The sequence below is a fragment of the Drosophila elegans genome, unplaced genomic scaffold, assembly GCF_018152505.1.
Source record: "Drosophila elegans isolate 14027-0461.03 unplaced genomic scaffold, ASM1815250v1 contig_814, whole genome shotgun sequence".
Taxonomy (NCBI): domain Eukaryota; kingdom Metazoa; phylum Arthropoda; class Insecta; order Diptera; family Drosophilidae; genus Drosophila; species Drosophila elegans.
In genome coordinates this window covers 9,126,644-9,152,351 of record NW_024546167.1, presented here as the reverse complement: position 1 = coordinate 9,152,351, position 25,708 = coordinate 9,126,644, and the positions used below count along the sequence as shown (strand labels likewise).

The following is a 25,708-nucleotide window of genomic DNA, read 5'->3' as shown; positions in this document are numbered from 1 at the left end:
ATAAATCCTTTAAAATTAATTGGTAGTCCCAATCAATTTAATTGATATGAAAAGGTACAAGAAAAACTCTCTAAATGTATGTAAAAAGTTTTTTTTCATTGGTAGCTTTAATATAAAAAATAACTAATGTGATTCCTATACAACTTTTTCCCGAAATTGATACACAAATTTCTTTAGTGTTTCCAACAACATTGTTTTAATTCTTGCTAAATCTATTTATTACCCTTCTAAATAAAATGTAATAATAATGCTTTAAGTATTTCTACATATGCTAATTTGTATATTATATTAGAAAAAACTTGTTTTACGTATTTCTACATATACTTATTTTTAGATTTCGATATAAAATGATCCATTTAATTTGAACACTTTACAAAATTATAAGAGACAACTAAATTTTTGAACTTAACGAAAGAATCCATTTTTTTGAATAGCCTATATCTGGTTGGTCTTTAAGTGCCCTTCTTGGAGTACATGTCCTTAATTATCTGCATCCGAGTCATGTGAGTAGCGCACAGCCACGAATCCTTAATTTGGAAGGCCTCGAACTGCTTGCGGTCCTCCTTAAAAGGCTTATAATAAACATCATAAATAATGCGCAGGATGCGCTGCACATTTGCCTGTGAAGGTTTTCGCGGATGATTCCTAAAGATTTTGTTTTTGTGCATCTTCGTGTACTTTCCATCGTCCCACCAATCGGGGAAATCCACATCAGCATCGTCAATTTTAGGCTCCTCAATAAGCTCCTGGTCGTCAAATTTTGCGGTAGAAACATGATGAATGGCCTTTAATTGAGAAAGTTTTGTTAAAGATTAAGGTATTTCGTTAAGAGTTTTGCCTTACATGCGGCGTACTCCAACTCCAAGTCATATCCTTCTTAGCTGGCTTCTCCGTCTGGGATTGTTTCTCCTCGATGAGCATTTCTACAAGAAACTCCTCCTGCTGATCCTGTTCGGCTAGCGATAGGGCCAACTCATCATCTAACTCGTCCATTTGCTGCTGGGCGATAACTGTCTGCTGAACTTGCTTATCAACGGCCAGTTCCAGTTTTGTGGGAGCTCCTGGCGGCGGATCTATGGATTGGAACCACCGAAGCTGTCCGTTCACGTTGACCGCCTGAGGAGAAAAGACAAAGTAAGTTCGTATTAGTATATATATTAGTAATCGTAATAATATTCAATTTTCAGCCTAGTTAAAGCTAGCCCATGTCAAAAATGTAACGGATTAATGATGATAGTTTTCGTACTTAAAAAAGCCTTAAATTTGGACTCACAATAACTTGTTTATTGCTTATGTCTGCCTGGAAGATCTGCGGTTTGCAGGTGGATATGGTAATAATAGGCCTCTGCTCATCCTGCAGTGGTTCGTAGACATAGTCATCCGCCTGCTCCTCGTCGACGAGATCCTCCATCAAGCTGTTGAGCAGGCTCTCGTTTCCCCCTTTAGTCTGTGTTGGCGGGACCTTAGCCTTTGCTCGTGGCTGGATATCCTCGCGCTCCAGCTGTTCTTCCAGTTTCTGCTTCTTTAGCTTGCAATTCTTCAGTTTCTGCTCCTTTAGCTTGGCATCCTTTAGCTTCTGCTCCTCTAACATCTGATCTTTCAACTTCTGCTCTTCCAGCATCCGTTCCTCCATAAGCAACTCCTGACGCAGCTCCTCCGCGGTTTGAATAGCCTCCTCGATGCCAGAGTGCCGCAGTTCGTGGTGCCGCTTGAGATTGGCCTTTCTGTCGGAGCTGTAGGTGCACAGGGAGCACTTGTAGGTCCTGTGACTCTTCTCCGGATTGTTGTGCACCATCATGTGGCGCTTAAGGTCATAGGGTCGATTCGTTTCGTACCTGCAGCCCATTACCTGACACTGTATCTTGGCGCTGCGATCAAGAGACGGGCCCTCCGGCAGCCGATCCTGCGCCCCCGGATGCTTGGTGGACACATGCCGCTTCAGGTTGGACACCTTGTCGGTGCTGTAGACACAAACTGGACAGCCATACGACTTGGCTTCCATTGGGTTCGAGTGAGACTCCTCGTGACGCCACAGGTTGTAGGGCCTGTTGGTCCTGTAAGGACATCTGGCCACGCTGCAGCGGTATTTCCAGACTGCACAGGGTCCTTCTGGTTCCTCCGACGACTCCTGATCCTCGGTTAGCATCGCTAGATGTCCATCGATGGCGCAATCAATAATACATATGCTACAGTTTCAGCCGAAGCCATCGATGCTTTTCCGAATAGAAGGAAACACACATTTCAGTGGATTATAATAGCTTGTTTTATACTTTTATGAACTTTAAATTTGTTAAATTAGCTGCATTTTTATTTGTAAGCAACAGATCAGACTTGTTTGCCCAAAATACCAAAACGCTTTGCTCTAAAGGCCATAAAAGTAAGGTCACACTTGTATAGCGGGAAATTCGCTAAAATCACCGTTCAATCGCAGGTTGTTAAAAATGTCTTTTCAAAAATAATTAAATTAGGAATATAATTTTTTTAAATAAAAGCAATTTTTATTATTATTGTATGCATTTTTTGTTCGTTTTTATAATGGTTAAAAAGTAACTTTAGATATAGAAATCCAAAATATGCTACTACAAAAATATTTATTTCTGTGCACATTCAGTATAATAATTTGGTTTTAAAAGTACAATTTCATATACCTATACCTAAAATGAATCTCAAACTCAAGATTTAAGGACTATTTTTTTTTTTAAACGTATGTAATTTTTATAGTAATTTCATAATCACACACATTAAGATTTGGCTAAGAATTTTATAGCAAATAATTATTTAGTATTTTATCAAAGTATAGCCAAGCCGCTTATCTCTAAAAAATCCGTTGGCAATAGTGTTGGTAAAGGTGCAAATATGGCTGTAGGTGCGCGGTTATTTTTAAATTGTCAAGTCATGCAAATTTTTAATATAACTTTACTGAGGGGGAAGTCTAAATTTTAATTGAAAATTCAGAATGCAAAATAGATTAATCAAGAGGGTAAGAATTTTGGGCTTCCACTCACCCATGTTTTACCCCCATGGAGCGACCTGCACTTGCTAGAGTTCATTATCCTTGCCGCCGTTTTACTACAGGACACATGCGCCCTGCATCGCCTGCAGCCGGCTTGACTTTTTCATTGAGTTTTTGGGGCCACCATTCAATGGAATCTCAAACCCCCTTAGCCATTTAAACTCGGTTCAGAGTTCGTCTGGGCTGTAAGATTCGGTTTTGGGGTCGGGAGTCCTTGCAGTTTTTCAGCTGTTTCGACTTTTTCACTCGCTCAGTTGCAAGTCGACTGCTGGCCAAGGCGCACGGAAAACTCGGAAAAACAGCGCGCAGCCGAAAAATATTTATAATTATTAAAGTGAATAAAAAAAAAACATAATTTAATTTGGCTAAAGTCAAACGTCAAGCTAGAGGAAAGAAAGTAAATTTCAAATGAAAAAAGGGCTTGTCCCTTACCTATGTGTGTGTGTGTGTGTGTGTGTTTGTGTTGGTGTTGGTGTCTAGGCCATTAAAATAATTGCACAAATATATCCGGTTATGCTGCCCCTTGTTACCAACACGAGGGGATATCTTACAAATAAACAACCCCTCACAAAAAAAAACATGTTTTAATTGGTTAGCTAACGCCCCCGCCCACGCTTAATCCCCTCTTGCTCAGTGCTTTTCTTCACCCACAATTGTGTTTGCCTTTCTAAATTGGCATAAATTCATTTATGGGTCAAACACCCTCTTGAAAGTTACCAAACCATTGAAGTAATATATATAAATAAGAACCCCCATGCACTTGAGTGTGTTGGTGTTGGTCCGTGTGTTTGTGTGTTTGTGTGTGTGCACTTCCGGTTGCACGGCACGTAACGGAAGTATGCAGTGGAAAACCCCACCCACCGAATTTAAAATTTCAAATTGCGCAAGGTTGTATACCAAGTGGAAGAGAAACCTCAAATATTCGCAATTATTCTTAAATATTCTTAAATCTGAAAATTAACTTGACGCCAAACCTCCATCACCCACTCATTAGTCAGTCAAAACGTGCAATTAAAGCCAAACGAAGCAATCATGAAAATTAATCGAAATTATTGAAAGCCATGTTCGCTTCCAATTGTTTATAATTCAAACGATATGTTTTTCATCTTTTTCGCGCCGTTCCTCATGCATACGTAAACAACTAAAGAAATAGGAATCGGGGAAATCTAAAGAAAATGCTGGAAACGTTTCAAAATAAAATGAGCTTGCAATATGGAAATCTTAAAAAACAAAATTTACAAATTATTATATTAATAACTAAATAATATAAACAACATTTTTTTATCTAAATATATTTTGAATGAAAAAAAAAACACTTACGATTATAACCTTAATTGTAGATTCTTCAATATTTCTGAGTATGCCACTTTGTGCAAGAGTATATAAAATTTCGGAAAAGCAAATATTGAAAATCAAAATACGATTTCGTAAAAGTTTCAGAGTTTTTTTTTTGGTTTTCTTTCCAATGATTTCAGTTTTTTGCCAGAATCAGTTTTTGATTTCGTTTTGATATTCAACCTCTGACCTCGTTGCTGCACTGGAGGTTCTACGACAGCAAACTCGTTCAATTGCCGCCCTCAAGAGGAAATCTCAACTCAAGGTGAGTAAAGGCGTATCTTCTGCAGAGAAAAATATTTATACGTTTAAAATTACTTGAAATGTTGTTAGCTTGTCTGATTAAAATAAACAAAACATTTCAATAATGTCCTCTAAATATACAAAATATACATATTATAGTGCCGGAAATCTTTGATTAAAAAAAATAAGTTTTAAACTTATAGCATTAGTATGAAACCTTATCCTCTAGTTTTGAATACCTTGGTAATAAAATCTAGTTTACGTATAATTTTTAATAACTGTTTAAAACAAAATAAAACGATTGGAAGAATTTTTTACAATATGTACATTTAATTATGTTCCTTTTTTTGTTTGCTGTTTAAATAAAGGGGGGAATGAGTTGGTTGTTGGTAAGGATTATTACTTTGTTGCTGGTCTTCTGCCATTGTTTGCCCAATGGCCTTTGACCCTTTGTCCAGGTGGGTCCTCACCCTCATTTCCATTCCCATTCTCGTCGGCATTTGCATCCCCATCATCGTTCTGTCGATGACTCTTCAGTGTCCACTTGTGCCAGTTTCTCGATTACCAAGCTGCTCGATGCAGGGGTTTTATTGAGGAAGGGGAGAAGGTCGCACTGAACCGAGATACTTTTTATATATTTTCTGTTTCTGTGCTAGCTGAAGTTGTTGCACTCGAAGCTTGTGTTTGATTTTATTAATTTAAACGAGGATAGGTCAATAAACATGATTGATTAGCTTATAATGTGGCATTAACAAGCGAACACGTTTTTCTGGGATTAATACAGTTGGTATCACTTGGATTTTTCATTTGGCACGAACATAAAACAGATAAACAGGCTTCAAATTATTTCAATCATTCCCCTTATTTTATTGTTATATCGAAATGTTCTTGTCTCATTTTTCCATAATTATTTTTACAGCTAAATATTTTTGAAGCTTACCAGAATAAGATCTGCTAAATAAAAATTATTAAAACTAATTATAATTTAATGGAAACTGATTTTCACTAAAAAGTAATTGGATAATCATGTTCTTCATAATAAGAAGGCAAATAAAATGAGCGGACAATAACCTCAAGAAATATTTAGTGGAAATAATTTTAAATATTAATTTGAACCAGTTAACGCAGAAATATTTTGTATAAAAGTTGCATGAAAGGTAGTTTCAAGATTTATTTCTTAAAATGATGTAAAATAAATTTATTAGCCTTGTATAGTTAAACAGTTCAGTAAGGACGACTCTTGAAAAGTTTTTAGTTTGAAGTACTTCTGTTGGTTCGATTTTAGAGATTGCTATTTATCTTTAAAATCGTACAAGCGCATATAGTTCCATAAAGTAGTCCTTAAGAACATTTTTCTCTGTCTTTTTGCGCTTGTCGCGTTTCGTGCATTACTGTATAAATTGAACCGTAAAAACGAGTTAACCTACTTTTAGGTGTGCAATGGTATGTGTTTTCGCCGGCATTAGTATTTGTGTAGGGTGCACACATTTGAGTTGTTCCATGCAAATAAACAAATAAACAGAAGCACAAATGCGAATGCAAAGGCGAACATATGCAAGAAATTTGATTCATTTGCATGTAGCACCCCCAACAAAAGCTGACACACAAACATGGATACTAACACACACAAACGCACACCCCCCACTGCACACAAGTGCAACTATAACAATCCTCGCAGAAATACTGTGGAGGTAAAAATAATAGTTGAGCAATTGATCCTAAATCAAAAAACAAGCTGATTTATTTCGGTGACTTAATTGGGTAATTTGAATTCCCAGTTTCTTTATTTTAATTTGCATTTTGCAAAAAAGTTATAAAATATATATAGTTAGTGATACTTCTCTTATTCTGGCCACATTTGTATAAAACTGAAGGGAAAGTTACAGGGTGGTTGACAGTTAAACTGCTTTTAAGCACAAACAAAGCCCACAAACGAAAGGGGTGAAGGGGCGGGAAATGGGGGTGCCTTGGGGTCACCGCAGGCGAGTGCAGTGCCCTCAATTAGAAGGCGCTCAAGGACAGTGGCGAACAGCTGCAGCAACAACAACGCGAATGGCAACAACAGCTGTTCGCTAAGTTCGCCTTAATTGCTGACAACACGGCGTATACGTAATGCCGACCTGCATTTGCACAGGAAAATGTTGTGTTGTGCCTTCCCCACATTGAGTTTTGATTTATACGGCAGCACCCCTGTACTTTGAACTGTTTCTCAAGCAGTTCGCGCTTGGCCTTCTCCGAACAAAATTGAGGGTGAATGAGGTAAAATGGTTTCCAAGTAGTTGGCGTTGCCTTGGCATCTTCAGCCTCATCTTCAGACTCAAGTTACTGCCGCAAGCAAAAACAGAATGAAAACAAAGTTAAGTTGCTTCGAAAGTGAAGAGGATTCTTTTGGTACCCTTTGCAATAGACTTTTAGAATTTAAAAAAGAAAAACAAGGAAACAAAAAACACATGACGTATATACTTGTTTATAAAAACTAATAAAACTTAATAATGAGCTCATAAAACTAAGTCTGTGATAAGGTATGAATACAGTTGAACTCTTTAGTTTTATTAAAATTGTATGTATTGTTAAGACTTATTCAGTAATAATTACGCCTTCAGTCTTATTCAGTTTTATTTAATCATACGAAAATCAGCAAAATTTTCTAAAAACAAAATGTTAGTCTTGCCATCGTATACTTTTTCAGAAATATTTTAGGACTAATTAGACAGTGTAGAATGCAAAATATTTTTGTGGGTCGAGACTGCCGTTTTGTGGAGTGTTTGTTGGGTTGTCTTGATACTTTCTCTATTGCTGTGGCTTTTGCTGAAGATGTTGTTGCCATTATTGTTGCTGTTCGTCCTCGACGTTGTCTTTGCTTGCAGAATTTCGCAAGGACACGCACTGTGTGTTTGTGTGGAGCCACAAGTCGTTGGCGTTTGTTGCCCGCCACAAGGACACTCGAGGCATGCATGTCAGATTTATGCCACCCAATCCCGCCTCTCGTAGTGCCACTCCCCACTTGCTTCTGCAGCCTCCGAAGAAGCGGTTGGCGGATGTACATAAGTGCAAGTGCAGCCTTCGCCGGAGGTGAGGCGACAAACCTGAACCTGAATTTCGCCTCGGACGTCAGCCATCTCGCTCGCTCATCTACACAGAAAGAAAAAATGTATCCCAGTTCCGATCTTATTCGTTTCTTAGTCGCCAAGTTTTCTGATTGACTTATCTAATTTAATTGTACACCCAGAGAGATACAAAAAATATTTTGCAAGTTATATTATACAGTTCTCTCTCTTTTGAAAAGGGAACACTTTCTTTCGATGTGATACATAAAATATTTAGTTTCGAATTCAAAACAATTTATTTTGATCACAAGGATGGTGTTATATTTTTGATCGTGTTTGTTTACTCGGTTGCGATAGCACTGAATGTTGGTATCAAAACATTTAAAAATTGTGATGGGAGCCAAAAAACTATAGAGAGCAAAAGAGACGAGTTTTAATAGCTTTTAGAAAAACAATAACACGTGGCTATTGACTTCTCTTTGCTTAGGCATTTCTCTTAATGTTTTATTAAATAACATAAACTGTTGCAAGCTTTTGGACTTTCAAACAGTTTGGATGTTTTGGAATCTATCTGATCTTTGGCTATGAGTCAACTGCTTATCGTTTATATAAACATATGTATATAAATATGAAATGTATATAGATTAGGGTGGCCCAAAAGATGTTACTCTGACCGTTTACTTTGTGGTATTATAAGATTTAGACAGGCGCAATGGTCTCGATGTTTTTATAAATATTAATCGTTCTGTAGGAATGTTAATTCTTAAAAGTTTTTCTTGCCAAATGTCCTACATATTCTCTCTGTGTATTCTGGGCGCATTTTATATCCCCACCACTGACTGTGTGGGTGGGTGGCTTCATGTTTTGTGGCGGCTTGTTTGGTCATCCATGAAGGCAACAACAAATGCTGCAGAAGTTTAACCCCCGCTTTCACCTTAACCGCCGCGTTGTTGTTACTTGCAATCTTGACATTTAATTATCCGCCGTTGGCTGCAGCTTCCACTGTGTGTCAAGGTCCTCGGTTTGTTTTCGGCGGCTGACAGGAAGCGCACCTGCAGAGGTGATCTGCCGCCAAGGTCTAAATCGCGCAGGAAATTCGGCAAAATGTTCAAGGCGGAATTTATCAATTTGTGTGCCTGGCCCATTTTCGATTATGGATTCAGAGAAATTTAATTTAATAGCAAAATACCTTCCCAACAGGTTACATTTTTGTTGTACTCATTTAAGTTTATTAGGGACTCAAAATAAAGTTTACTTATTTTGTATTTTAAATTTAATTTATTCCTTTTAAAGTTTAACAGAAATGTTTTAAAAATGCCATGAGGTATTTGTACAGGTAAATTGATCAAAAATCGTTTTAAAATCACATAATCATCACTAATGATAAAAAAGTAAGTAAAAACATTACAAAAATGATATTATTTAGTAATTATAAAATTATTTTTGCGATAATTACTAACACAAAAATTTCACAAAGTTTTGAATATAATCTATCAATGATTTGATATTTAATAACTAATTAAGTTTCATTGTTTTACTCATAATACTAGCAGCTATACTAACTAACTAACTGCTTGCTTATTTTATCCCCGTTGCAGTTGTCGAAATGGAGCGATGCGAAAGCGGGCGAAGAAGGCGAAGGTAAGTCATTGATTTTGAAAAAAATAGTTATCATTTATTCACATTACGTATAGGCTGCCACCAAAGTAAAGACAATGTCTTAGTTAAAGGGAACCAGTTACTAATTATTACTAGAATACGATAGAATAACATAATCAGTGACTTGTTTGTTATGTATAAATTACATTATTTAATTGAATTTTCAACTTATGATATTAAAATATTTAAAATTTTAATGTTACTCAGGTCTTAACTCACTTACTTAGCTTTCAGTGGATCTAAATAATAAATACCAACCTAAGCAGCTGTGATATCAGCAGGAATTTAAATTGAAATTGGAGCTGTGGGTGGTCCGAGTTTTCAGGTCAATCGATAGCATTCCAATGGGTCTTGCCTGTGATTAGTATGCCAGCCGTGAAAAGATTATCTTTGGTTGTGTGGGTGCTCGCTTGCATGTGTGAGTGCTGCTTGCTTGTGTGCAAAATGGCGGCACTGCCGACGCCATTTTCCTTGCTTTCAGCATGGCTTACGTGAGCCCGCGACCTACGACAACCTAAAAGAAAGTTGCCTAGGTTAAGTCCTGCGCAGACTCACACCAAGGCACTCAAAGGAATACGTTAATATAAGGTGTGTGAATGTCCTGTATGTGTGTGCGAGTGTTGTAGGTGCAATCAATGAAAGTTCAACGCACGTGTAAGGCAAAAAAGGGACTTTGCCTTGTCTGTAACTTTTCAGCTTGCTAAAGTGGGACCATTTTAATTTAAAATGTTTAAAATTTTGGTAGACTAAATTTTGGAAAAATATTTTATAAGATTTTTACGAAATCATACCTTTCAAAAGTTGTTAAATTAATAATCAATAATATATGTTTTGAATAAAACCAGAACCAACATTACATAATAAACATAATTAAGATTTGGCTATTTTTTTTGCATTCCCAAATGAATAAGAAATAATAGGAAATAATAGTCTATAGAATTTTTTAAAGTATCGTTCGGCACTGAAAAAAATCGTGAAAGTGTTTGAATGAAAACCGAGTCGAGGGCTATGCAAATATGCTTGCAATTTTTGGGGCCCATGTGAATAGTGGCAGTGGTTTAGTTTGGTTTTTGTTTGGCTGCCGATGCTACCAATGTCATTTGAAATTAAATGCCAAAAAGTGACAACACATCGAACCACACATGCACATATTGCATTTTAATATGAAAAAAAAAACAAAAAAAAAGTCTGGCAATAACTGACCCAGATTTTTGATGCAATCCTGCAACCCACTGCATATCGTGTATACGCCGCGTGTTTGTGTTTGATTTTACGCTCTCCCCTTCGTCATCTGTTTTTGTGCTTTTGCTCTGAGAATTATTATTTTATTACCCAGCCATGATAACGATAACGATTACACCCCAAGGCTATCAAAAATCAGAGAAAATTCTTTTTAATCGCAATTTGATGATTGCCAGGGAGCTGTATCCTTGAACAACATCCGCCTGTCTGTGTGCGTGTGGTTCCTGTTCAAGGTCGACTGGGGTTGAAAATAACCGGATTATCTGTGTCCGACATCTGTGTGGTTAGCAATCTGCAATCGATGAATGGAATTTATGCATTCTTTCAAAACTGGCTGGGTGAAATTATTAAAAGGAAATTTTATTTACCCAAACCTTTAATAAAAAGATCTTTAGACCGATCTGTGGAATTTATTATTATTTTCGAAAAAGCTCTTAGTTTTTTATTAAAAAAAAGTATACATATCTATTTTAATAAGGTCTTTTTCATGCAATACAATTTTGTAGTTATTTAATTTTTTCTACATTTATATTTATGGATATATGTTTTTACTTTATATGTTTGGGCAGTGCTGTCTTCAAAATACTTTTATATTACAAATTTTAATCTATAAATATATAAATATTATTTGTTAAATCGTGTGTTTTCGAATCAACCCTTGATAAGAGGCTTCGAAATATATGTTTTTCAAAAACTTCTTAGGGCATTTTTGTCAAACATAATTCTTGATCAACTTTTTGCAAAAGAAACAAGTTTAAGACCAAATTTTTTTTGGACTATATAATATCCTTTTTTTAAAATCCTCTAAAAGCTTTATCATAAATATATTGTGTTTCTGATTTTGTTTAGACGACGGAAAAAAGTTAGTTTTTTATTAAAAAAAAGTATACATATCTATTTTAATAAGGTCTTTTTCATGCAATACAATTTTGTAGTTATTTAATTTTTTCTACATTTATATTTATGGATATATGTTTTTACTTTATATGTTTGGGCAGTGCTGTCTTCAAAATACTTTTATATTACAAATTTTAATCTATAAATATATAAATATTATTTGTTAAATCGTGTGTTTTCGAATCAACCCTTGATAAGAGGCTTCGAAATATATGTTTTTCAAAAACTTCTTAGGGCATTTTTGTCAAACATAATTCTTGATCAACTTTTTGCAAAAGAAACAAGTTTAAGACCAAACATTTTTTGGACTATATAATATCCTTTTTTTAAAATCCTCTAAAAGCTTTATCATAAATATATTGTGTTTCTGATTTTGTTTAGACGACGGAAAAAAGCTGCACTTTGTGAGTCCAGCACGCCGGAAATCGGTGCTGGCCCCCATACTCAATAAGATCAAGAATGGCGCCGATGCGGCGGACAGTGCCGAGAAGAAGCTGGGCAGCGAGAGCAGCGGCAGTGGTCACATCGCGGTGCAAATTGAGCCGGCCAGGCGGGTCAAGGTGAGCTGAAATGGGTTTTCCCACTTAAAAAAAAAAATGCTCTAATAACCGATCGTATCATTATATCAGCGTCACAGCATCCACGGTATGATGGAGGAGGAGAACACGATCCGGCCGCATCAGGAGATCCGACAGCTAACGCTGGAGGAGAAGAAGTTCCTTCTGGCTGTGGAGAGGGGTGATATGGCCGGCACTCGCAGGATGCTGCAGAAGGCCCAGGATACGGAATATATCAACGTGAACTGCGTGGATCCATTGGGCCGCACGGCCTTGCTGATGGCCATTGACAACGAGAATCTGGAGATGGTGGAGCTGCTGATTAACTACAATGTGGACACGAAGGACGCACTGCTGCATTCCATCTCGGAGGAATTTGTGGAGGCCGTGGAGGTGCTGCTCGACCACGAAAACGTCACCTTTCACAGCGAGGGCAATCATGTGAGGATTTTAAGAAATTTAATTATATTTATTATATTATTAACTATTTATATTCTTTTTACCCCCAGAGCTGGGAGTCCGCTTCGGAGGATACGTCGACCTTCACGCCGGACATAACGCCCTTGATCCTGGCGGCGCACCGCGACAACTATGAGATCATCAAGATTCTTCTGGACCGAGGAGCCGTGCTGCCCATGCCCCACGATGTACGATGTGGCTGCGATGAGTGCGTCCAGTCGCGACAGGAGGATTCGTTGAGGCACTCGAGATCCCGCATCAACGCCTACCGAGCATTGGCCAGTCCCAGTTTGATAGCACTCTCCTCCAAGGACCCCATCCTCACGGCCTTCGAGCTGTCCTGGGAGCTGCGACGGCTCAGCTTCCTCGAGCACGAATTTAAGGTGGGTTCTCTGAACCCAGTGTTTATATCTTTTGCTAATACATTTTGCTGCAGAACGAGTACCAGGAGCTGCGCAAACAGTGCCAGGATTTTGCCACCGCCCTGCTGGACCACACTCGTACCTCCCACGAGCTGGAGATCCTGCTCAACCATGATCCCACCGGTCCGGTTTACGAGCATGGCGAACGAATGCATTTAAACCGCCTGAAACTGGCCATCAAGCTGCGCCAGAAAAAGGTGGGTTTATTATCTTAAAATCTGATCAAAAATGTGATACATACAGTATTTGTAATCCTATCCAGTTCGTGGCCCATTCAAATGTGCAACAGTTGCTGGCAAGCATTTGGTACGAAGGATTGCCTGGTTTCCGGAGGAAGAACATGGCCCTGCAAGCGGTGGACATCATCAGGATCGGGATCATGTTCCCCATCTTCTCGCTGGCCTACATCCTGGCACCCTACTCCAGCATTGGCCAAACGATGCGCAAACCCTTCATCAAGTTCATCTGCCACAGCGCCTCTTACTTCACCTTTCTGTGTAAGTAAAGTAAACTTGAATAATTCACTTAAGTTTCGAATTTCTCATTAGAAAACCGTTTAAAATATAAAATATATAATATAATAATGTATAAATGTATATAATAATAAATGTTCCAATTAATATTATTGTTTTCATGGCAGTTCTTCTGATGCTGGCCTCCCAAAGGATCGAGACCTTCATCGGCGGCTGGTTCTTTGCGGACTCCTCGGGAATGCTCAACAAAGTCGAGGAGTTGCCCACGAAGCGAGGAGCCAAGCCGACCTTCATCGAGTGGCTAATCCTGGCCTGGGTCAGCGGCCTCATCTGGAGCGAGGTGAAGCAGCTGTGGGATGTGGGTCTGCAGGAGTATCTCAACGATATGTGGAATGTGATCGACTTTGTCACGAACTCCTTATACGTGGCCACGGTGGCCCTGCGAGTCGTATCCTTTTTTCAGGTAAATTAAATTACCAATGTGTAGTTTTTAGTTTCTGTTTATAAATATTTGTTATTTATTATTGTATTACAGGTGCAAAAGGAGATGATATACAACTCGCATGCCACAGATCTGCCGCGCGAGCGATGGGACGCCTGGGATCCGATGCTGATATCGGAGGGCCTGTTCAGTGCGGCGAACATTTTCAGTAGCCTCAAGCTGGTTTATATATTCTCGGTGAATCCGCATCTGGGGCCACTGCAGGTGTCGCTGTCCCGGATGGTGATGGACATCATGAAGTTCTTCTTTTTATATGTCCTCGTCCTTTTCGCTTTCGGAAGTGGTCTCAACCAGCTGCTTTGGTTAGTTAATAACAGAAATAGAGAAAAAACTATCTTATAAATTGTAGATCTTGTAAAGACCAAACATATATTTAGAATTGACAATATTGTTTTAAATTTATTTACTTTATTTTTCATTTACCTTACTTACCTTAGGACCTAAGTGCCTTAAATTATGTTTTATTTTTAACAATTGTTTTTTAGGTACTACGCTGATCTGGAAAAGAAACGTTGTCCTGAGGTTTCACCCATGAGTGCTCTTCTTAACATGAATGGTACAAATGACCCAAATGCGTGTATTGTGTGGCGCAGGTTCTCCAAGTAAGTTAATTATACATTAATTAAATAAGTTTTCAATTAATTTTTTTTCAGTTTATTTGAGACAACGCAAACTCTTTTCTGGGCCGTCTTCGGCCTGATAGATTTGGACAGCTTTGAGTTGGATGGCATTAAAATCTTCACCAGATTCTGGGGCATGCTGATGTTTGGCACTTATTCGGTTATTAATATTGTGGTACTACTCAACCTGCTCATTGCCATGATGAATCATTCGTATCAACTGATTTCGGTGGGTGTTTTGCATTTTTTTAACCTACCTGTTCATAAACCAAAACAATGTACTCTTATTTGACTTACTAAGGAACGTGCTGATGTCGAGTGGAAGTTTGCTCGTTCAAAACTGTGGATTAGCTACTTTGAGGAGGGCGGAACCTGCCCGCCGCCTTTTAACATAATACCGACTCCAAAGTCGATTTGGTATGGAATTGGTTGGATGCGGCGCGTTTTCTGCAGCGGATCTTCTGCCGCCCGACGGGAGCACCTAAAGACAATAAGAGTAAGTCTTTGGACTTCTTATTGAAATTCTATAATTGAAAAATTAGCTTAATTAAAATACTTAAGATTTTTAATTTGTTCTTGAAATAACCCTTCCTATTTCCAACCTCCTACAGCGTAAGGCACAGCAGGCCAGTGATCGGGACTTCAAGTACCAGCAGATAATGCGGAACCTGGTCAGGCGGTATGTAACCGTGGAGCAACGGAAGGCCGAATCCCAGGGCGTCACCGAGGACGATGTGAACGAGATCAAGCAGGATATATCCGCCTTTCGGTGCGAATTGGTGGAAATACTCAAGAACAGCGGCATGGACACGAATGTGTCGGCTGGTCAAGGTGGTGGTAAGCGCTGAATTTCGATCGGAGTTGCTAACAAACCTCTATTTAAATGGGTTCTCCTTTTGGCCCACAGGAGGTGGTGGCAAGAAGAACCGCCAGAAGGAGCGCCGCCTGATGAAGGGCTTCAATATAGCGCCGCCCGGCTCTACGGGATCGCTGGCTCCGGTGGCCGAGTTCTCCACCTCGCTGGATAACTATGACAACCAGCACGAGATCCTCAGCTCCACACTGTCCACTCTCTTCACGCCGAACTTTATGCACAAGCGCCAGCAGAGTCAAGCCGGGAGTGGAGGCGGGGGATCGGAGTCCCCGACGTCGCCCACTGCTTCCCCAGGCGCTCAAGGGGCGGCCATGATCTCCGGCGGCCAGGTAACCAAGTACAACAAGTCCGCCCTGAAGCCGTACAATAAGCGCATTGCGGGACACAAGAAAAGATGGGGTACGTATTTTCAAAATTTCCGAAAAATGGCTTTGCTGAAAAGTTACCAAAAACCTACAGCCTCAAATCCATAACTTTACTTGCAGACTTCCGATTTTAAAGTTGTATATCTTTAAAGTATTGTTGCTTTCGTCTCTAAAAAACTGCGTTTAAAACTTAATTTGTAATTTCGGGTCGATTTTTCGCAATTTTTATGATGTAACCCCTTTTTAATTGTTGTTTTCACTATTTTAGGCAAACAAGATTTAGTAGTTAGTATTAAGTTTTTATATCTAATTTTGTTTTAAAATTACTTAAACTTATAATTTTCGCTTGCAGGTACCTTAATAGAAGCGGCCAAGGTTGGCAACGTAAGCAAAATGCTGGGCCGTTCGAAATCTGAGGATTCCGTGTGCAACTCATCGCACACAGCGACACCAGTTCACGGTCAAATGCGAGTTACCTATGCTCAGAACTCGCCCCAGCATGGATACGGATACAACGGGGAGACCAGTTCCACGTCAACGTCTACACCAACTCCAACGATTTCGGTAGCCAGCAATTCGCCATCAGCCCACGTGGGAGTGGGCTCGCATTTCTTTCACACAACAAGTGGTAGGTTTCGAATTAATAGTACTTCCACAGATCATCCTAGTGATGTATATATATTGTGTGATGTATATATATTTATTCAGGTCTGACAGCCATTGCTGCCCTCAAGCGCAAACGTAAAAAGTTCTCATCAAGCAAGAATATTTGCCCAGTTACCGAGTCCGTGGCAGCGACAAATGCAGCTGAAATTCTAAATGATAAGGCAAGTTGCATAGATGAAAATTACTTAATTAACTGAAATAATGAAAATAATTTTCTTTCAGACACTGAAGCGTGTGTCCAGCTACCCGGCAGCCGAGGCCGGAGTGCAGCACAAGAATCCGGCCCAATTGGTTAAGCCACGCCGGCACGAGCAAACCCAGAGTCAACACGACTCGGTGGAGACCAACTCGACCTTCACGCTGTCCATCGATCCATCCAATACGTCCGTGAACTCCAGGGAACCGCTGATCAGCACCAGTTGCGTTTCGACCACCGGAGCCATTGGCTGAGGAAGTTTTGCAAGGTTTGGGGGAGGACAGAGAATACCAAAGATAGAGCAGCTAAACTACGTTGATGGCGCACCTGAAGCATACACTTAGATACTATACAGATACACATTGTTGACACTTTTGATATGAAGACATAACCAATGTGGAGCAAAACTAACTAAGGAAGATATACTTAAACCAACACAGCCTAGATCTTAAATTACCTCACCATGTCAAGATATAGAGAACATTCAGCGAATTAGCAGACCCAATCGACACGGGCAACTCGGACACAACTACTTTGCACTACTGAAACGATATTTCCTATACCTCAACCTATCCTATCAACTTTATTTACAAGACTTCCGCTTAAGATCTTCTACCTTTCATCTTACTTTCAAATCAACGATTTTATTCGGCAAGCCGAAGTTTAAATGCCCTAGCCCTATTATGGGCCATAATGACTTTAATCCTAAAGCAGTCGTCCGAATTTAATACAATTAAAAATGTCCCTAAATCATTAATAAAAGAAACATATATGCAAATAAATATTCAAACAGTGTCGCAAAAGCATCTTTGCATCAAGATAATATTCTCCACCTGAACCATGAAGCACACATATCATGCAATCGCTTTATAGAAAAACCTTTTACACCAAAAACAAAATACCAACTCAAAGTCGAGTTGGAAATATAGATCCAACAAGTCCTTTACCAAATACAAATACAAATACGAATACTAAACTATCCCATATCGATGTTGAACGTTGCCTTAGCATGAAACATATTTTTTATACACATAAGTTTTGGATGAACATTAAATTACTGAAACGTACTGTACTCATAATGAGGGAAGCGCTGTGTATTTGTTGATTTGAGAGAATGGATTTTGAAACCAAGGATTTGTTGTTGTTCCAGCAAGCAAGCAAGCATGAATGCAAGAAAGCGAAAAGCAAAGCAAAACAAAAGCAAACGCAAAGCAAAATAAGTAAATAAACCAAAAGATAACACAATTTTATACACCGATTTTAACCAACACAACAAACCATTATCGAATCGCATACTACTAAAGTGTTTGCATTTTATGGATATATATATCCGGACTTAGATGTGCATATCCATAGCCTACACACACGAAGATTTTAGCATATATTAAATATATACATATATATAGAAAAGAACAAATATGAATAATCGACATTTTTAGATGATTTTTTGCGTTGAAGTAGACAAATACCCACACAAAATACACGAACAATATACGAAATATCAACGAAAACAATAACAAGGAATATCATATAGCATTTTATATAAATACATTATATTGGAACAGCAGAAATATGTTGCACAATTGCAACTTGCAACGCATATCTTTGCTGCTGCCAGAAAAATAATTAAAAACAATATAAGGAGGCAAACGAAATACCAAATACAATGTTAGAATAATATAAAAAATTGTTATTTGCACGGAAACATAAATTAATAAAATATATCGAAACGTGTTTTATTTTTTTATTTGAGTGGCTCAAAGTTTATTCTATTTCCGGAGGCTTGCATTAAATTTCCGATATATAAAGCTTAAAAATAATCTTTGAGTACTTACTGTGTTTTGGCCCGCTTTGCAACGATAAAAATAAAAAACATAGTTTTAATATAATAAATATACAAAGAATAAAAACAAACTTTTTATTTTTATTAGGGGTTTTTTCTTTTAACTGGTTGGAGTTTTGATAGTTTTCAAAGTCCATCAAATTTCATACAATAAAGGGTATTTTTGAACATAATCATAAATATATATTTTTTATAAGATAAAAATAACAATAAAAACAAACCAAAAAGCAGAAGAATACATAGTTAGAAATTTAATTTATTTACACACAAGAGCCTCTATGTTGACACTGAAAATATTGTTTGACTATATACATTTGGTTTGTTGAATCCAAATGCTATTCTGTTTAATCTCATCAGATCTTGATTTTGGCACAACCTCAAATAACCACCAACTTGGATATCAACTTAACGGGTGCTTGGGACTATGTCAAAATCGTAGTCTGATGGGAATAAACAGAAGTAATTTCCGTTCTTTATTTATCAACAATAACATACCAACGATGGTTATGTTCAAATCTTCAACATTTTCTTTTTCGCAAATTTTGCATGAAACCTTTATGGGTTCCAGGCAGATTCTCAGGGTCAAGAACGTTCGGTGTGTGTTCTGAAGGATGCACCAACCCAGTGTGGGAAATTCCGCTTAACTGCACTGGGTCAAGTTTTTCATCACCCTAATTAAAACACAGGCGAGGCTGGACAGGATCGAAGGCCAACAGACAGACTTGCCGGATAGACTTTTCCGGATAGACTTTTCCGCAGATCTTCTATGTAGCTTAAATTATTGGTCTGTAACGCTTGTACTTTTATTTTGGTAACCTTTCACTTTAAGTTTCTTGGAGGACTATGTATTTGCCTTTCATACTGGACAGATTCGCCTAAGTTTCATTAGGAGTGAGAAGACGGCACTTAAGTTGAATTTCACACCCTGGATTGTTGATCGTTCAGAAGACAAACAGAACGTGCTCTATCCTGAGAATATGCCTGGGGTCCATAAAGAGTCCATGCAATAAATGCTTAGGAAAATATATTGGAGATTTGGTAATACTTAAAATATTCAATCAAGTATTGATTAATTAAAGTATTGATCGCTATAACATATTGTTGATAGAAAAAAGAGTTAATTAAAAGAAATAAGAAAAGGCGTTTGTTAAAAAATAAATATAGCAGTTTTAGAAAGGATGATACAATGAATGAGTCAACATAAAAACCCTAAAATGTTACGAAAATTTTTTGCTAACGTCTATAAAATACCCTACAAAATTAAACTCACAACTAAAAAAAGGTCCTTTCAGCCTAACGAAAAATCCACAAATACAAACAAAAAATGTATTTTTATTATTTGTATATCGCATTTATTTTAAATGTTTCATATATATATATATTTTGCAAATAAATTTTATAAGTTGTAAACATAGAAACATACATAATTTCCATTTATTTATCATTTGATTCTGATTTAAGTTTATTTATTTATTTATATATATATATATATATATATATAATTTTTTTAATTTGCATCAAGCAAATGTTTATGCTTTACATGAACAAACATTTGTTTTGTTTTGTGTATTTTTTTTTTTTTTTGATTTTTCATAATTTTTTAGATAAGATTCTGTTTTGTATAATTCACATTAAATGCTATGGAAAGAAACAATTACATTTAGTTTAATTTATTTAATTAGAAAAATAATAATAATTGGAATATAAATCACTTTGCCTAGTTGGGGCTGCTATAGCCACATGGGACAGCCTACGAAAAAGTGTCGGGTTGAATTTATTTAGTTGTTTTAGTTGTGAAATGCAACAGTTGGATTGCCAGCGGATATAGCAGCCCCAACTGGGGTTGCCTTGGTTTTCTCGATTTCTGCTTGTCGTATAATATGTTTATAATAAATTGTGTAATAATTCGTATAAAAAGGTTGTGAGAATGAAAGAAGCGTCTGCTGTTTTACATATATCTATGTGTTTGTATATATATATATTTATATTTATATATATATCTGCGTAGATTGGAGCGATCAGGAAAACAATTATACAGCACTGAATACTTGTAGCTAGTAGTCTAATAAATTCATACTTTTCGTTTAATTATTCGTTCTGCATTTGCCCTCCGCCCCTTCCTTTGCGCCCCCTCACCATTCACAATTCGGTTACTTTTTAGCTACTTAGGAGTGTGTCTTTAGTTGGTGCAATTTGTTGACCAGCTATCTACAATCGTTTGTTTGTTTGTTTCTTTCTTTGTTGGTTTGTTTTTTTGGAATACACTTTACAAAAATGGGTCTTGTAAAAAAACTTGGACTTCGGGCGGGGCCAGGCCCCCACATGCTAGTTCTACACGTATTATACACGAATTTTACAAAAACCCGCCGGGGAGGGCAAATGCAAGGGCGCCACACACAAAATAAAAACAGCTTGAGAAGCATTTCGGAACAGGTCTGACAAGTACTGGTGAGCCTTACGGTTCTGCTGACGGCTTACAATTTGTTTGCTGGCTGCTCATTTGTTTATAGCACATATGGAGATTAGACTTTCGTTTTGTGACAACATATATTATTAGTAAATACCATTATTAACATTAAGCTGTGTGAATGTTTGACGTTGTGGTTTTGTTTTGTGTACATTTAATACAATTATTGGGGGCTTGCCTTCTCATCTCATCTCATCTCACCTCATCACATTACATCTCATCTCTTTCTTTTCTCTTTTCGCTATTTTTGATTTCCTTTTCTGCTGTTTTTTTTTTCGTTCGTTTAAAATTAGACAATATACAGTTTTGATTTTGTTTGATTCTGTTACGGTATATATATAAAAAATACATAATTACAACTAACAGTTTAAATCACTTTTTTGAGACATAAAGTGTTTCATTTTTGTTTTTTTTTTAAATCATTTTCGCCTGTCGTTTGCCTACAAGTTCCTATAGTCTCACGTTGGGCGCCACTTATTTAGCCCCTCAACATGTTGACGAGCATGGCGACCAGGAAGGTGCCCACTAGGAAAGAGACCACAATGCAGACGGCCTTCTGTTGGTCACTCAGACGTCGCCGATTGGAGTACAGTGAAGTTAGCTTACCGACGATCCGCCTTAATCCGCCCGCCTGGGCCAAGCTGGAGGAGATGGCCGCCGCCGTTGAGGAGCTGGAACTCGAGGAGCTGACGCCCATTCCGGTGTGCGGATGGTGGGCATGATGCATGTGATGCGAGTGGTGCATGTGGTGCTGATGCTGGTGGTGCGAGTCCGTGGCCCCGGCCATTCCACCGGCTCCGGCTCCGCCGCACGGCTGATGGTGGTGGTGGTGATGATGATGATGGTGATGCATGGGATCTGCGCACGCATTGAAGCCGGACAGCTCCTGCTGCAGTCGTCCGATTGCCACAGGGTCCGCTCCCACGCCGCTCGCTCCACTGATGGCCGACGCACTCACCGATCTCATGTGCAGGCCATTGGTCGAGCCATTGCCGGCCGACAGCTTGCGGCTGCTCCTCTGGCTGGTGGCCACTGCCGCCGTCGTCGCCGGTGGTGCCGTGGAGCCGTGCAGGTGGTGGTGGCACGTCGCCGAGCTGGGGTCCAGCTCACTGGGCACCTGGTAGCGCAACGGACTCGACGGCTGACCGTATAGCAGTTCTCCGCCCGCCGCTATCCGCACGGGACACACGCGGAACTGGTAGCAAGTGCCGGCAGCCAGATTGTCAATGGTGAACTTGGTCTCGGGTCCGCGATACAACTGCCTGTAGTCCTGGTTGGCCAAATTAACTGGAGCGCCGCTGGAGCTGCCGCTGGAACTGTTGCTGCGACCCTTGGGCGACAGCGATTCACCCTCCAAGTCGGCGGCGCCCAAGACCGCATACTGCAGCTCGTACTCCACGCGGTCCTGGAAGGAGTTCTTCGAGTGCTGCCACTCCAGGGTGAGTTGCATGCCCAGTTGGCCGGGCATCTCCATTAGGCAAACACTGCCCTCTTGGACCACTCGTGGTGGCTTGATGTTCGCCGGCAGTGTGGCCGAGGTCTCGAAAACGAAATCCTCCGAGTAATCGCCATCGCCGGCCCTGTCCGTGTGGGCATAGATCCGGAAGGTGTAGCTGCTGCGCTCCTGCAGCTTGTGCACCTTGCACATGCAATTGGTGCCGGAGTAGACGGCCTGGAACTGTTTCGCCCGGGCCACGTACATCTCCACAAAGTACTTGGTGAAGTCGCCGCCGCCGCCATTGCCGTTGTTCCCCGGATTGGAGCCGGCCAGCTTGCCACCGGTCGTTCCGTTCTCGCCCCACTTCAGCTTGATGTAGTTGTGACCGGCGCCGCTGCACTCGAGGCGCGGTGGAGCCGGAGGAGCCGGCTGAGTGGTCAGCTTGGCATAGGCACTAAAGGCTCCGGCTCCGATGGCGTTAACCGCTTGCACACGGAACTTGTAGCCGGTTTCGGGCAGCAGGCCACCCACCGTGTACCGTGTACAGGCATCCGGCGTGGCGATGGTCCGCTCCCCGTACTCAATGTTGTACGAGCAGATGGGCGAGCCGTGGGCCGCCGGCTGCGTCCAGTTGAGGGTCACCTCCTGGGCGGTGAACTCGTAGCCCTGCATTTGCGGAGCCCCGGGCACTGCGGCCGGTGTGCACACACTTATCACGTCGGAGGCGGTTCCCGTGCCGGCCGAGTTGCTCGCCTGGATGCGGAAATGGTAGCGTGTGTAGGGCGAGAGGTTTCTCAGCTCGGCGCAGGTCTGCGCTCCCTGATAGCAGTTGTGGAACTCGGAGCTGGGCGGCTCCTTAATGGCGCCTTGCTCCTGCTCGGCCTCCTCGTCCCGCGTCCTCTCCTGGCTGGCACTCTTCAGGGTGTAACTGGTCACGGGCGCACCGTTCTCCTGCAGCGGCGGCTGCCAACTGACCCCCAGATGGGTGGCCGACTTCACCAGCACGCGCAGCTCTTCGGGCACACCGGGCGCAGCGGCGGCCGCCGTGAATCTCATCCACTGGGACCAGTTGCCGGCGCCAATGCGGTTGATGGCCCGCACCTGGACCTCGTACATGCCGCCCGGTGTCAGGTCCTGGGCCACAAAGTAGGCCTGCTTGCCGCGGTACACCAACTGCGGTGGCTGCACCTGCTCCAGCCGTCGCATCTGCGCCTCGAACTCCAGGATGGGTGCGCCGCCATTGTACTCCGGATGCTGGAGCTTCAGGAGAGCGGCGTAGGGCGAGGGCGGATCACTGCAGTGCGGTGGGGGCGGGGCCGACGGCGCCACCGCCTCTGTGGTAACATGTCCAATGTCGGAGTACGGGCTCTGACCCGCTGGACCTTCGCAAAAGGCCCGCAGGGCGTAGGTGGTGCCCGGCTGGAGACGCTCGCACATGGCCTCCGTCTCGCCGCCGCTGTAGATCCTCTCGAAGGCCGGACCCGCGGCACTCAGCTCCAAGTGGTAGCGAAGGATCTCGGCGCCGCCGGCATCGCCGGGTGCATCCCAGCGGGCCTTAAAGTGGGTGCCATGGATCTTGCCCTTGGCATGCGGCTTCCCAGGTCGGCCAGGACGTTCGGCCAGAGTGCGGTAGCTGACCTCCGGCGACCAGGGCGAGAAGCCCGCCTCGTTCTCGGACCTCAGACGGAACTGATAGCTGCTGGCCCGCCGCAACTGCAGGCACTCCGTTTGCAGTTCCGTACCCTTGTAGGTGTTCAGGTAGCCGTGGCCCGACTCCGCATCCTGCATTTGGAGCAGAAAGTCTCCGTCCTGTGCCCGCCGCTCCCAGCCCAGTTTCAGGGTGTTGGAGCTGCTGGCCAACAGCTGCGGAGGTCTGGGCACTGGCGGCGGATTGCCGGCAGTGCTGTAGCTGGCCACCGGGGAGTAGGGACTCTGACCCGCTTCGTTGACCGCCGCCAAGCGGAAACTGTACACTGTAGTGGGCTGCAGCTTGCCAATGACATAGTGCTTGGCCTTGATCTTGGCCAGTTCCACGAACTTCTGCGGCTGTCCGCCCGCCATCCTTCCCTCGTCGTACTCCAGTAGATAGTGCTGGATGCTGGCTCCGTTCGCGGCCGGAGCAGCCCATCGCAGATTAATGGAGCTCTTAGTGCGGGAAACCAATTTTGGGGGCGGCGGTTGGTCGGGCTTACAGGCTGGGGTGCGAAACTCTGTGGGATCACTGACCGTGCCCTCCAGTTTCTGGTAGTGCACCTGCAAGCGTACTAGGTAATCTTGGCCAGGCTGCAGATCCTGCACTATGCACTCGTAGGCCTCGCCGCGGTACAGACTCTTGTACTTGCACTGCTTCCCGGAATCACAGAGGAGCACTTGGTAGCGCAGCTGCCGCATGTCCACCGTCAAGGCATCCGCTATGGCCGGACTCTCCCAGATGATCTTGGCCGCCCGCGAGGTCACATCTATCACCTCGGGCTTCTCAATGGCTGAGATTTGCTCCACGATGGAGGCCTGGTAGTCCTCCTCATCCTCGCCGGCCAGGCTGGAGTTATCCTCGCCGTCCTCGGAGGTTCCCACGGAACTAGCCCCGCCCACACTGCTGCCCATTCGCTGCGGGTTGCCGTTCCTCGGCTGCGGCACCTGGTGGGTTTGAACCTGGTGCTGCTGCTGCTGCTGTTGCTGCTGCGGCAGGCGACGTCCCTGATGGTTGGCCATGTGCAGGTGGCTGCTGAGGTGGGCGGGCAGGGGCACGCCCAGAGGAATGTTGCTATTATTGTGACCATTCAGTTCGTTGGCACGGCGCGGAGATGGCGAATGCGGGGGATCTGCACGAGAATGGAATTAATTAGTAAAAATTTTGATAGGGTCAGAAATGGATGATTGTGTAATTCGCTCGGCTTAGTGATTTTATATTAAGCACATTAATAGCTTAATTTAGGCCACAAATTGTAGCTAAAATATAAAATTATAGTACAATCAAGTTTATTTTAGAGACACTAAACTGTCAAACAATATTTATATCAATTTAAGCAAACTTTAAGTACAATTTAAATCGGTAAAGTCGACAGGTTTTCTTGTACAACAAAAATATTTTGAGTTTTAAAGGGATTTACTTTATGGCATGGTAATAAAAATAGAAAGACCATATATATGTAACGCATAGACTATATATGTATATATATATATATATATATATATATATATATATATATATATATATATATATATATATATATATATATATATATATATATATATATATATATATATATATATATATATATTTATATAGGTGCTATAATTTTCGTAGTGCCCTCAGGTGATTATTTTTGGAAACTCAATATTCAACCATGGTTTCCCAGGGACAGACTATTTTTTTTAGAGATCAACTTA

At 41.1% G+C, this 25,708-nt stretch overlaps 3 protein-coding genes across 9 annotated transcripts in view; 1 reads left to right on the top strand and 2 right to left on the bottom strand.

The window, feature by feature from the left end:
• Positions 1 to 81: 81 nt before the first annotated feature.
• Positions 82 to 2,340, bottom strand: LOC108150536 (RE1-silencing transcription factor A). The gene is made up of 3 exons (XM_017278769.1): positions 1,274 to 2,340; positions 844 to 1,116; positions 82 to 785 (listed from the first exon to the last, which is right to left on the bottom strand). The coding sequence occupies exons 1-3, from the start codon at positions 2,144 to 2,146 to the stop codon at positions 453 to 455; spliced, it is 1,479 nt and encodes a 492-aa protein (XP_017134258.1). The 5' UTR covers positions 2,147 to 2,340; the 3' UTR covers positions 82 to 452.
• A 2,199-nt stretch (positions 2,341 to 4,539) lies between these two features.
• On the top strand, positions 4,540 to 18,294 carry LOC108150533 (transient receptor potential-gamma protein). 3 transcript variants are annotated; one of them, XM_017278764.2, is made up of 17 exons: positions 4,540 to 4,613; positions 9,237 to 9,279; positions 11,818 to 11,996; positions 12,066 to 12,434; positions 12,503 to 12,835; positions 12,889 to 13,071; positions 13,137 to 13,371; positions 13,515 to 13,810; positions 13,883 to 14,151; positions 14,335 to 14,451; positions 14,503 to 14,698; positions 14,771 to 14,965; positions 15,081 to 15,306; positions 15,377 to 15,742; positions 16,061 to 16,336; positions 16,417 to 16,535; positions 16,597 to 18,294. In XM_017278764.2, the coding sequence occupies exons 4-17, from the start codon at positions 12,084 to 12,086 to the stop codon at positions 16,822 to 16,824; spliced, it is 3,390 nt and encodes a 1,129-aa protein (XP_017134253.1). In that variant the 5' UTR covers positions 4,540 to 4,613; positions 9,237 to 9,279; positions 11,818 to 11,996; positions 12,066 to 12,083; the 3' UTR covers positions 16,825 to 18,294. The 3 variants fall into 3 exon arrangements, with proteins under 3 accessions (XP_017134253.1, XP_017134254.1, XP_017134252.1); XM_017278765.2 differs by lacking the exon at positions 9,237 to 9,279 and having other exon boundaries at positions 4,541 to 4,613; XM_017278763.2 differs by lacking the exons at positions 4,540 to 4,613; positions 9,237 to 9,279 and having other exon boundaries at positions 11,909 to 11,996; positions 15,380 to 15,742.
• Positions 18,295 to 18,474: 180 nt separating this feature from the next.
• The window catches only part of LOC108150452 (fibronectin type-III domain-containing protein 3A), a 114,913-nt gene continuing 107,679 nt past the window's right edge, over positions 18,475 to 25,708 (bottom strand). For all 5 annotated transcript variants that reach the window (XM_017278612.2, XM_017278614.2, XM_017278613.2 and 2 more), the window contains one exon: positions 18,475 to 25,140. In XM_017278612.2, the coding sequence (XP_017134101.1) occupies positions 21,359 to 25,140 (3,782 nt within the window). In that variant the 3' untranslated portion in view covers positions 18,475 to 21,358. The remainder of the gene's footprint in view (positions 25,141 to 25,708) is intronic.

Excerpts from the sequence above, each read along its gene's own strand:
- LOC108150533 (XM_017278764.2), top strand. The coding sequence starts at position 12,084 with ATGATGGAGGAGGAGAACACGATCCGGCCGCATCAGGAGATCCGACAG. Across the intron at positions 15,743-16,060 it reads GGGACACAAGAAAAGATGGG|GTACCTTAATAGAAGCGGCC; the intron begins GTACGTATTTTC and ends TTTCGCTTGCAG. Across the intron at positions 16,337-16,416 it reads TTTCTTTCACACAACAAGTG|GTCTGACAGCCATTGCTGCC; the intron begins GTAGGTTTCGAA and ends ATATTTATTCAG.
- LOC108150536 (XM_017278769.1), bottom strand. The coding sequence starts at position 2,146 with ATGCTAACCGAGGATCAGGAGTCGTCGGAGGAACCAGAAGGACCCTGT. Across the intron at positions 1,117-1,273 it reads TAAGCAATAAACAAGTTATT|GCGGTCAACGTGAACGGACA; the intron begins GTGAGTCCAAAT and ends TTTTCTCCTCAG. Across the intron at positions 786-843 it reads GGAGTTGGAGTACGCCGCAT|GCCATTCATCATGTTTCTAC; the intron begins GTAAGGCAAAAC and ends TCTCAATTAAAG.